We start from the raw sequence: 12,730 nt of genomic DNA, 5'->3' as shown, positions 1-12,730 counted from the left end.
GGATCCAACCTCGACATTGACTCATGGACGGTTTCCTCAGAGACGCATCTAACTGGTCTTAGCCAAGTGGTTACCGCAACAGAATCAAAATCTGTTTCTCTTCGACTGCGCAGGTTTGAAACCTGCCCAACGACATTTTTCTATCGGATCAAACCTTGACATAGACTCATGGATGCTTTCCTCAGAGACGCATCTAACTGGTCTTAGCCAAGTAGTTACCGCAACAGAATCAAAATTTGTTTCTCTTCGACTGCGCAGGTTTGAAACCTGCCCAACGACATTTTTCTGTCGGATCAAACCTCGACATTGACTCATGGATGGTTCCCCCAGAGGCGCATCTAACTGGTCTTAGCCAAGTGGCAACCGCAACAGAATCAAAATCTGTTTCTCTTCGACTGCGTAGGTTTGAAACCTGCCCAACGACATTTTTCTATCGGATCAAACCTTGACATTGACTCATAGATGGTTTCCTCAGAGGCGCATTTAACTGGTCTTAATCAAGTGGTTACCTCAACAGAATCAAAATCTGTTTCTCTTCGACTGCGCAGGTTTGAAACCTGGCGAATGTCATTTTTCTGTCGGATCAAACCTTGACATTGACTCATGGACGGTTTCCTCAGAGGCGCATTTAACTGGTCTTAGCCAAGTGGTTACCACAACAGAGTCAAAATCTGTTTCTCCTGGAGTTGGTTCGAAACCTACTGACAACGTTTTTGTGGTGTATAGATCCTTGAAGGTCCATCTTGATTAGGCCCAGTCATCGTACCGAAACCTCTTTTTATGTGATAGTCTCCATGAAAATGGATTCAATTTCGTGCCTCGCGATAGTTTCAGCTTTTCCTCGGAAAGTTTTCCAGTTATCATCCATAACTTACGGGCGTTCGAGAAAGCTCGAGGAGCTGGTTCGATTTTCGATGAAAGATGGAACAGTGATGCGTACGTACAGTACCAATAGTAAATTACTCTGCAATGTGTAATGGAAAGACAGCTAGTGCACTACATTCTTCCTTCCTGTTCCCGCTTTGCGGTGGGTTGATTTGCCCAGACCAGATTCTACCCTCCACACAGAAGATTGCTCCGATCATTTCACGCGTTACACACCGTCGCCCGTTGAGACCTGTCCGCGTTCCTGGAAAGCAATTGTACTCATACCAGTACCCTCGTCAGAACTGGCCACGAGTTTCGCGTGGTATTCTCGAATGCCAAGGATGAGACGCGGTCCCAGCACAAACATCTGAATAGGCTGGGCAATTTGAAGAATACCGAAATAGATCATGTTACTTGTCGGGGAAGATGAGTACTGTATTAGAAATGATGAGGAGTAGATGAATCAGTCGCAGTTCAGCGCACCATGAGCGTCGGAGACAGTGAGCCAATGTTAAGGCAGGACACAACAGCAAAGCTAGCACACGCGGAACTTCAGTGGAACAGGACAATAATATGCAAAATAACCGAGCTCACCCTACAAAGTCCAGCACGTGACCTTTTATTAACACCATGAAAGAGTCTCCTCCTGTTGGCGTTTGTCGCACTTCACAGAAGTGTTTTATAACAATCCAGAGTGCAAGGCACAAGGCGAGGATCTCCCAAATAAGAGTGGGTATCAAAGTCTCGTGAGTCAGAAGCATAGCTGCTGTATCGGTGTATTCGTTGAAACACTGAGAGATGCCAGAAAGGATGAACAACTCTGTTATTCGTCCATGAGTCTCATACATGAAGTTCGATGGATTCACCCATCATCATTATTAAAACTTACCCCATAAAACATGATTGTTTCCTATTGCGGTCATCACTCCAGTGGCGACTGTGCAAGCCAGTAAGAGTACAACGAGAAAGTTGAGCATCTTTTGAGATCGCTGATACATGGCATGTATCCGAGCCATCATGATGACTAGCGCAGTAATTCAGTGAAGTCGACGTAAAAGAGGTGTTGCAGCTGAGTAGCTCACCACCGAGCATGGAATTGATGATGACGGGTATCCATGACTGTGCAAAGTGAAGGGTAGCGCCTGAAGAACTCCAGTTAGTGATGCGCACCGGTGGACTTGATACTTCAAGTGAACTCACAGCTGTCGAAGTCGTTATGAAGAAACAAGCCGGTTGAGAGTATCACTCACCCCTATGTAGAAGAACAGTTAGTTGTTGAACGAGAATTGCAAAAAATGATGCAGGATACGCACTGCATCTGTCATTGAAACTGGCACGATACTTGCTACATGACACCAGTCAAAGGAGATAAATACAGGATATGCGAATGTACATACACAGTACGCCCCCACTGATTGCAAGAGAGAACGCCTATTAGCACGGTGTATTGCCAACTTGCTAGGATTTCGAACATACACATAAAACGGTATTCCAACATAGCGAACCTAACATATTTTGAAGTCAATGCAGCTTGCCAACTACGCTTATAACATGATCTACGCACACTGATGTATAGGACAGTCATAAGAGACCAACGTTGCCTCTGCCCCGAACTAACCGTCAGATCGTGTTGTGCTTGTGAGTCATGTAGACTGCTCACCCAGACCAATTCGAACTGTTGAAGGACTCTTAGTGAGATAGCCGCGTCAGTAATGACTTCGCCTTACCTCTTGCGCGAATGTCAGTACTTGGGTACCATGTAGATATCAATGATTGCCGCAATAAGAGTAGCTCGCTCACCCCAATCATATACCACTGCAGTAGAGGATGCAACTGTGAAATCACAGCCAAAGATGAAATGAGATGGAGTGAATGTCGTCTGACGTGCTTTCCATGCCACGTACCTATAAAATAGCTCATACCACGTTCCCAATTGATCAGCGGCCACCAAGCTGGATCATCTGATATGATAGTCATGTTGGAATCGGCGTACTTGGTAAATATGTAGTAGTGGCGTTTGCACAAAGATACACCACCACCGAGTCCAGCTCTTTTTTAGCCGCGTAAAACTGTATTTCCGTTGCTTGAATTGGAATCCCGATTGATGGCAGCATGCAACTATGGTCGAATGAAATCAAGTAGAAGTAGTTCCAGAATCTTTAAATTACAAATTTCGGGGATTTTGGATCCGGATGCCATGGAATACTTGATCATGACATCGGTAATAAAAACCTGTTCGTGATGGGACTTGTTTCAAGAGTCAATACCGCGTGCTCGAGAGGCTCTGTATCACTTTCATCAGATACCATGCAGTTATTAACCCAATGCAGACCAATTACAGAACTTCCCTATATCTAAGCTGTGTATGACACAGAAATAGACTGATCCTACAGCATCATGATGGAGACTCATGTGCAAGGATAATCAGCTAACCAGAATAAGTCACTGCAATCGACTGCACCGTGTAGTGAACGGGAAATGTTGATGGATATTCTCTTCTGTCGTCAGATCATAATACATGGTCGTAGTATACGGTATACAGCCATATGGGTGATTGTGCGATTGAAGTAAAGTGCTCAAAAAGTGCTGCGGCAAAGTAGGAGGACGACACAGCCACAATTGCCCTTTATATTAGCTTCCCCTAGGCAGATGGGATAGAATCAGATAGACAATCATTTTAGGTCAGGATAAACTTCAAAAGCAGCTGATGACAGTCACTCATGCATATGGATGGTTTCGTTGAATGTTCATCTTAACTGGTCTTAGCCAAATGGTTACCGCAACAGAATCAAAATCTGTTTCTCTTCGGCTGCGCAGGTTTGAAACCTGCCAAGTGACATTTTTCTGTCGGATCAAACCTTGACATTGACTCATGGATGGTTTCCTCAGAGGCGCCTTTAAGTGGTCTTACCCAAGTGGTTACCGCAACAGAATCAAAATCTGTTTCTCTTCGACTGCGCAGGTTTGAAACCTGCCGAATGTCATTTTGCTATCGGATCAAACCTTGACATTGACTCATGGATGCTTTCCTCAGAGACGCATCTAACTGGTCTTAGCCAAGTGGTTACCAGAACACAGTCAAAATCTGTTTCTCCTGGAGTTGGTTCGAAACCTACTGACAACATTTTTTATCCTTGGAGGTCCATCTTGACTAGGCCCAGTCATCGTGCCGAAACCTCTTTTTTATGTGATAGTCTCTCCATGGACATGAATTCGATTTCATGCCCCGCAATGGTTTCAGCTTTTCCTTGGAAAGTTTTCCAGTTATCATTCATAACTTACAGGCGTTCGAGAAAGCTCGAGGAGCTGGTTCGATTTTCGATGAAAGATGGAACCGTGACGCGTACTGGTATCATACAGTACCAATAGTAAATTACTCTACAACGTGTAACAGAAAGACAGCTAAATTCTTCCTTCCTGTTCCCGCTTTGCAGTGGGTTGGTTTGCCCAGATCAAATTCTATCCTCCATACAGAAGATTGCTCCAATCATTGCACGCGTTACACACCGTCGCCCGTTGAGACTCGTCCGCGTTCCTGAAAAGCAATTGTACTCATACCAGTACCCTCGTCAGAACTGACCACGAGTTTCGCGTGATATTCACGAATGCCAAGGATGAGACGCGGTCCCAGCACAAACATCTGAATAGGCTGGACGAATTGAAGAATGCCGAAATAAATAGTGCTTGCCGCGGAAATCGAGTACTGTATTAGAAGTGATGAGGAGTAGATGAATCAATCCCAGTTCAGCGCACCATGAACGCCGGAGACAGTGAGCCAATGTTAAAGCAGGACACAGCGGCAAAGCTAGCACACGCGGAACTTCAGTGTGAACAAGACAATGATATCCAAATAACCGAACTCGCCCTACAAAGTTTAGCACGTGACCTTTTATTAACACCATGAAAGAGTCTCCTCCTGTTGGCGTTTGTCGCACTTCACAGAAGTGTTTTATAACAATCCAGAGTGCAAGACACAAGGCGAGGATCTCCCAAATAAGAGTGGGTATCAAAGTCTCGTGACTCAGAAGTATAGCTGCTGGGTTGGTGTATTGTGTGAAACACTGAGAGATGCCAGAAATGATGAGCTCCTCTGTTATTCGTCCATGAGTCTCATACATGAAGTTCAATGGATTCACCCATAATCATTATTAAAACTTACGCTTTGAAACATAACTATTTCCTATTGCAGTCATCACTCCAGTGGCGACTGTGCAAGCCAGTAAGAGTACAACGAGAAAGATAAGCATCTTTCGAGATCGCTGATACATGGCATATATCCGAGTCATCATGATTACTTGCGCAGTATTTCAGTGAAGTCAACGTAAAAGAGGTGTTGCAGCTGCGTAGCTCACCACCGAGTATGGCATTGACGATGACAGGTATCCATGACTGTGCAAAGTGAAGGGTAGTGCCTGAAGAACTCCAGTTAGTAACGCGCACTGGGGGACTCGATACTTCGAATGAACTCACAGCTGTCGAAGTCATTATGAAGAAACAAGCCGGGTGAGAATATCCCTCACCCCTATGTAGAAGAACAGTTAGTTGTTGAACGAGAATTGCAAAAATTGATGCAGGATACGCACTGTATCTGTCATTGAGACTGGCACGATACTTGCTACATGACACTAGTCAGAGGAGATGAATACAGTATATGTGAATGTACATACACAGTACGCCCCCACTGATTGCAAGAGAGAACCTGAGAGATCACCTATTAGCACGGTGTATTGCCAACTTGCTAGGATTTTCGAACATACACATAAAATGGTATTCCAACATAGCGAACCTAACATATTTTCAAGTCAGTGCAGCTTGCCAACTACGCCTATAACATACGCACACTGATGTATAGGACAGTTATGAAAGACCAGCGTTGCCTCTGCCCCGAACTAATCGTCAGATCATGTTGTACTTATAAGTCATGTAGACTGCTCACCCAGACCAATTCGAACTGTCGAAGGATTCTTAGTGAGATGGCTGCACCAGTAATGACATCGACTTACCTCTTGTGCGAATGTCAGTGCTTGGGTACCATATGGATATCAATGATTGCCGCAGTAAGAGTAGCTCGCTCACCCCCATCATATACCACTGCAGTCACGGATGCAACTGTAAAATCACAGCCAAAGATGGAGTGAGATGGAGTGAATGTCGTCTGACATGCTTTCCATTCCACGTACCTACGAAATAGTTTATATCAAGTTCCCACTTGATCATCGACCACCAAGCTGGATCATCTGATATGATAGTCATGTTGGAATCGGCGTAATTGGTAAATGTGTAGTAGTGGCGTTTGCACCACCACCGAGTCCAGCACTTTTGTAGCCGCGTAAAACTGGATTTCCGTTGCTTGAATTGGAATCCTGGGCTTGAAGGCCTGATTGATGGCAGCATGCAACTATTAACATTGTCGAATGAAATCAAGTAGAATGGGAAGTAGATTCTACAAATAGAATCAAAGTACAATTTTCGCAGATCTTGGATCTAGATGCAGGGAATGACATCGGTAAAACATGTTCGTGGTGGGACTTGTTTCAACAATCAAGATGTAGTTAATATTATTAACCCAATGCAGACCAATTACAGAACTTCCCTATATCTAAGCTGTGCATGACAGAGAATAGATCGATCATGCATCATGATGGAGACTCACTGGTAGGGTTGAGCACGGGTGGACCCGCGGGTCGCTGGACCCACACCGTACCCGTACCCGCACACACCGCACCCGCTACGGTACGGGTGTACACCGACCCGCCAATTCTACGGGTATGTTTGCGGTATACCGCGGGTTTTTCACAGACCCGCGGGTCGTATAGCATTTTCGAGTCCTGGAGATGGCAAACACCTCCGATTCTCATCTATATTTTTGTCTGCACAGGGGAAGAAGTGGTAAACACGACCATTCACGCGCACAGCAACATGATTGGTGTCAAAAAATGCATAGACAAGTAAACGCCAATTCTTCTTGAGTTTTTCTGTATTGAATTGGTAAGGCACTGACATAGTATAGTAGTATCAGCAGAGGTCTTGCGAAGTTCCGAATCCAGGTGCTTTTCGTTGTCAGACTCCGTCGTCGCCGTGTCAATAGCATTGACATCAATTATCGATGGCTCGGGCGACGATGACGGTGATATCGAAGACGATTTTGACAAGCATGATTGAGTGGAAGACTCGTCAGCCTTCTTCAAGCGGCGCACAATCCACTGGATCATCAGCATAACCAACGCAAAAGGTTGTCACCTCGAATCGACATTGCTACTCGACGAACCTGCGGTCGAAGCTTCGAAAGTATGGGTGGATGTAGATTTCATGTTCTGGGGACGAGTGACATGGTGACGACAGCTCCGAGTCCGGCTCGGGAGGTTTAAAATTTTGACCCTCGCACCCTCGGACAAGCTGAGGGTTCCACACCCGTCCAACACCGCAAACCGCCACGGGTAAGCACGGTGTACGTGCGGGTCTCCATAACCTACACCGTACCCGTACCCGCCACACCCATCAGCGATACACCGCGGTTTTACCCGTACCCGTGCTCTACTCGACTCACTGGCATGTGCAAGGATCAAAGCAGCTTCACGAACCGCCAAGATCATTCAAGTCACTGCAGTCGACTGCACCGTGTAGTGATCGGGTAATGTTGATGGAAATTTTCTTTTGTCATCAGATCATAACACATGGTCGTACAGCAGGCGATGATGGGATTGAAGTAAAGTGCTGCGGCAAAGTTGGAGGACGGCACAGCCACAGTTGCCCTTGATATTAGCTTCCCCTAGGCAGATGGAATAGAATCAATAGATAATCATTTTAGGTCAGGACAAACTTCAAAAGTAGTTGATGAGTGAAACTGAACGCCCTGGAGAATTGAAGAGCCACTCTCAGATCGTTTTACCCATGCGTCGAACAGGACTCGGACTGAAGTCACAGTACATTTCATCGTGCATGTATGGATAGGAAGTGGGCACTGGCAGTGATTTTGGCCAGTAGCGATGCGATGATCCCATAGCCGCATGCAGACCAAATAAAAGGAAAAGAATCTACGTAGTGATACAACATGTCATTGGTTTGTCCAAAGTAAATTATATCCTACAAACCACTTCGAAAAAATATCAAACAAATACCATGAAGAAGGACCGAATAACACACAACTGAACTTTTACTATGTGCAGTGCACAGTACCACGGCGTAGTTGATCACTTGGAGCGTTTCCCATGCTACACACTACCAGCGCCGGTTGATGCGTGTCCATGTGCATAGAAATCCATTGTAGTGAAGTAAGTTCCTTCGTCGGAGCTCGCCACAAGCTGAGCATGGTATTCTCGAAGGCTAAGGATGAGACGTGGTCCCAGCACAAACATTTGCATGGCCTGGGCAACTTCGCCGATACCATAATAAAAACTGACTCCCACAGAGAAGGACTTTAGAAATGATTAGCAGTATGCAGGTAACAGTCATCAATTGGCGTACCGAGAGATTTGGAGACAGCGTGCCGAGGTTGAAGCAAGACACAACAACAAAGCTAGCACATCCAGAACTTCAGCAAGGTAATAATATCAAAATCACTTGAACTCACGTTGCAAAGTAGAGCATATGACTCTTCATTAATACCGTGAAACAGTCTCTAATGTTCGCCCCTGTCGGTGACTTTTGTAGTTCGCGGAAGTGCTTGATAACAATCCAGACTGCAAGACACAAGGCAAGGATCTCCCATATAGTGGTGGGTACCGCAGTCTCGGCATTCAGAATCGTGTCCTCTGCGCTCATATTTTCGTAACACTGATGGATGCCAGAAAAGTTTTTCTCCACTGATACTCGTGCATGAGTCCTGAGGATTTCATTCATAATTCAAGCTTACCTCCTGAAACACCAATGTTTCCTATCACCACCATAACCACAGAGGCAATCGTACAAGCCAGTAAGACTACAAGGAGGAAGATGAGTATCCTTTTAGATCCCTGGTACATAGCATGTATCCGAGTTGTCATGATGACTTGCAAAAATTTCAGTCAAGTTAATATCATTAGGTACCGTACTCACCTCCCAGCATGGCATTGATTATGGTAGGCGTCCATGCCTGTATGAACCAAATAGTGTTGCCTGACAACCAAGAGTTACGATGTGCATTGTTTAAATAAATGCTTCAAATCAACTCACAGCTGTTGAAGTCGTTAACTTGAAGGCAAAAGCTAGCGGAGAATATCACTCACCCCTGCGTAGGGGTGCAGTTAGTAGTTGAATGGGAACGGCAGGCACCGGTGAAGAATACCCACTGCATCTGTAATTGAGACCGGGAAATCCGCTGCATGCCATCAGTCAGAAGAAACGAACATATGTGAGCACACATACCCAGTATGTAGACGCTGTGAGAGATGGCTTATCAGTACAGTGCAATATCATCTGGTTAGCATTGAAAACACACATTGAAAATAGTATTCCAGTGTAGCGAATCTAGCATATGGTAAATTCAGCACGACTTGGCAACCACATCTATGATATCAAATACGTACGCAAACATAGAGAACGTTCATGAGAGAGCGGGGTCGCCTCTGCCTCGAATCAAATATGTTATCCCATTTGCTTCTAATATAGGACTTTGCTCACCCATATCAGCTCGAACTATTAAAGCATTCTTAGTAAGATGGGTGTACAGGTAATGGGATCAACTTGCCTCTTGTGCAAACGTCAGTACTTGAAAAAAGTTCAAATCAATTGGTCCCCTCCAAAAGTATTATCTTGCTCACCCCAATCATATACCACCGCGGTCAAGGACGCAACTGTGAAATCACGGTCAATGGCACTGAGATATCACCAACATCACGGGATGAACCTATAAAATAGTTGTATCTACGACTCCATTCGAGATACGGCCAATTAGAGGGATCGTTCGAGAGGTAGGTCATATTGGGGGGACTTGGTGAACGATGGCGTTTGTGTAGGTATTCGCCATCCAGCGTTTTTTATAGTGATCAGGCTAGATATACGTTCTTAAATCAAAACCTTGATTGACCGCAGCAGTAATTGTCATATGAAATCAAGTAGAACGGGGACGGAGTTCGAGAATCCATCAGTGAAATCCACATACGTATTTTTTGAATCTATAACACGCGAAGCAAAAGAACGTGCTGCCAAGTCGTTCTCGAGGAAAATTTCGCATCCGTTCCATCAGTGAGAACGTAGTCACCAATCAAACGCAGAGCAAACTGCAGAACCTTAGTTATGCAGGGTGGAAAACGGACCTTTCATGATGGAGATTTTCGATGATCAAAATAACTTTTGCGACGATCAAGAGGCAGACTGCCGTCGGGAACAACCGAGTCGCTGTCGACTTCGGCGCACGCACTGGGGAATATTGAGAACTTTTCCTTTGCACCATACGATCATAGCGTGGTGACATACCATCAGCGCGATGTTTAAATTCTCGCAAGACTCGAAGAACTCTGCTTACGAGCCAATTCTCCAAGACTGAGTGAAGAAAAGCACCTCCAGAAGTGACGTCATGTGTAACAGATGCTAATTCACCGTGGGTGGTGAGCCTGTGAACAGAATCAATTAATGGATGGATGGGCAGTGGGCACCAGTCGAACATGGATTCCTTGGTTAAATCCGGGATGATCGTGTCTTTTTGATCGCAGATTCTCCGTTATGGCCGGACGCGCAGACTTGGCTGAAGCGAATGAATATGTATGGATATGATAAAACGACGCACATTCGAGAGATAGCGCGACTGAGAAGACATACGAGCTCGACGAGGACCCATGGTAGATTTGCCGGGGCAATTATAGCAGCTAGTGAATGTATGAGGCAACGAATATACCACTTCACCCGTTTAGAGAGGTCACTTTGAAAAGAAATAAACCTCTTGTGCTGACCCGAAATAACGAGACGGAACGTAACGGCGTTGACACAAAGTGCGAAGACAATAGTGAATTGCTCTGCAACATGCCATAGACTATGGAGCTGGAGCACTGAGCCGCAATGCTTCTCGTGCAGCTTCCCTCTTCGCGGCCTGCAGTGTCCACATCCACTTCAAATCGCGCTCAACCTTTTCCTTCCTCGCGCGTCGCCTTCGCTTGTTCAAATGACCCCAATCTTCCCCAACACCAACGTCGGCTGCCGTGAGCCGAGGCAATCCTAATAATTCCGACTTCGAGAGAGTAGAGGCGGGCAAGGGCTTAGGTGGAGGAGGGGGCGTCGCCATTCTCCACAACCAAGTGTTTCTCGGTGCAGCGAGTAATACAGCCTGTTCCTTCCGCGCAGCTTTGGTCACCGTCTGAAGCCGGTGGTCAATTTCCGCTTGCGAAAGCGTTCGCTTGGTGCAGAACTTTTCGACCCCTTTCGAATTGACTAGGTCCGGAAGCACCACTCTCTTCAAATACCTGCGTTATGAGACTGAGTGTATTGATCAAGACCTATATCGATGTCAACTTACTGTAGAGACCGTACGGGATGCTCTGGATGGGGCGGTCGAGTAGAAGGTTGCCTTGTTATTCCACGCACGATAGTTGAATGCTCTTTCTTCGGCACATTGTGCTCTGGCGACTTATCTGAGACAATTTGGATCGCTGTTTGTTTCAAAGCCAAATTGTAGATGTCCTTGGTTGACAATGGCGTTGTCGATGAAGCAACTATACTGCGCACGAGCTCACGCGCCGAAGGCAAGCAATGGCGTGGCCATAGGTTTTTTCGAAATGAAGGAATGGTGGCCATGATTTTGACGTGCAACTTGAAGAATTGCGCAAGAACTTCAAGTTGCCAAACTCAAACAATGATCTGCTGACTAAGATCGGTAACGCATCCCCGAACAGCCCCGAACCCGTTCTGCATTTTATTTGTATGCTATAAGTACATGATATATACGTAGATACTACCCTGCTCAATTTCGGTCTCGTGGAACGGACTGAGGAAAGAAGGAAAACAGAGAAAAGCGTGGAATACCAACGTTCAAACTTCCATACTCCGCGTCGCGTCGTCACATGGACATCCCGTGCATTAACACTCCTCGACGCGGCTCGCATCTCCTCGACTTCATCACCAGAGTCCCAGATTTAATGATTAGCGCGCAATCGTTCGTGGTCCTTAGCTACTACCTTTGTGAATACATGGTCGAACATATGTTGTCGTAGTGATACTCGTTCACGAATTGAGTGATATGCCATATACTTATATCGGTATGTTTCACGTGAGCATGGAAGGATGAATCTTCGGTGAGGAAGATAGCACTATTGTTATCGCACATGAGAGGTGACACAGAGGATTGAATAAACCCAAGCTCAAGTACGAGAGTGCGAAGCCATTTGATTTCCTTTCTAGCCTCAGATGCCGCCATATATTTCGCCTCGCAAGTGGACAGTAATAATCTCTTTATGAGACGAAGAGCAGAGATAAGAACGGGCAGACACTGTCGTGACATATGAACATTTCCCGGCCTAGTGCGAACTGTGAATGCAAACAAGGATCAGCATCGGATCCGATGATAAGTTGATAACGTAGTGACGTACCTAGGCCAGATTCTACTAGTAAGGTCTTTCAAGTTGTCGAGAATGCAATTCTTCATGACTGTGTCGAGAAAAGCACCTTTGAAAGTCGAAGCCGCAAATCACCTTTGCTTGCGAATGTGTCATCGAAACTTGTTGTATGTTTTTGACCTTTGAATTTTGAAGGTTGCTCGTCTGGAGCCGCTTTGGGTATAATTCTGAATCTGATTATTTGCATAAATGATGGCGGTACTCGCTTCTGGGAGAACTGTATGCAAGGCAGTGATAGTTTTAGGATGGAAGGAAAATTGTGTGCTAGGGTGACCAAGTTGTAGGAAACGTTGGTAGATGAACTAAAGGCATTCAGGACATGCACGACGTCGGAGTTGTTT

General features: G+C 45.6%; 2 protein-coding genes and 1 pseudogene across 3 annotated transcripts; 2 read left to right on the top strand and 1 right to left on the bottom strand.

Annotated features, from left to right (window-relative positions):
* Positions 1-55: 55 nt before the first annotated feature.
* On the top strand, positions 56-135 carry DFJ58DRAFT_t48 (annotated as a pseudogene). Its single transcript has one exon. The product of its transcript is annotated as a tRNA-OTHER (tRNA).
* A 752-nt stretch (positions 136-887) lies between these two features.
* DFJ58DRAFT_769309 (uncharacterized protein) lies at positions 888-1,374 on the top strand. The gene is made up of 2 exons (XM_041389000.1): positions 888-1,300; positions 1,351-1,374. The coding sequence occupies exon 1, from the start codon at positions 970-972 to the stop codon at positions 1,210-1,212; it is 243 nt and encodes an 80-aa protein (XP_041248006.1). The 5' UTR covers positions 888-969; the 3' UTR covers positions 1,213-1,300; positions 1,351-1,374.
* A 9,248-nt stretch (positions 1,375-10,622) lies between these two features.
* On the bottom strand, positions 10,623-11,597 carry DFJ58DRAFT_911693 (uncharacterized protein). Its single transcript, XM_041395243.1, has 2 exons — positions 11,294-11,597; positions 10,623-11,240 (listed from the first exon to the last, which is right to left on the bottom strand). Exons 1-2 carry the CDS (start codon positions 11,569-11,571, stop codon positions 10,814-10,816), a joined length of 705 nt encoding a protein of 234 aa, XP_041248005.1. The 5' UTR covers positions 11,572-11,597; the 3' UTR covers positions 10,623-10,813.
* Between the last annotated feature and the right edge of the window lie 1,133 nt (positions 11,598-12,730).

This window comes from Suillus subalutaceus (genome assembly GCF_016647625.1).
Source record: "Suillus subalutaceus strain FC151 chromosome Unknown DFJ58scaffold_16, whole genome shotgun sequence".
Lineage (NCBI taxonomy): Eukaryota > Fungi > Basidiomycota > Agaricomycetes > Boletales > Suillaceae > Suillus > Suillus subalutaceus.
Note: the sequence above shows the minus strand (reverse complement) of the source record. Positions and strands in the feature narration are given on the sequence as shown.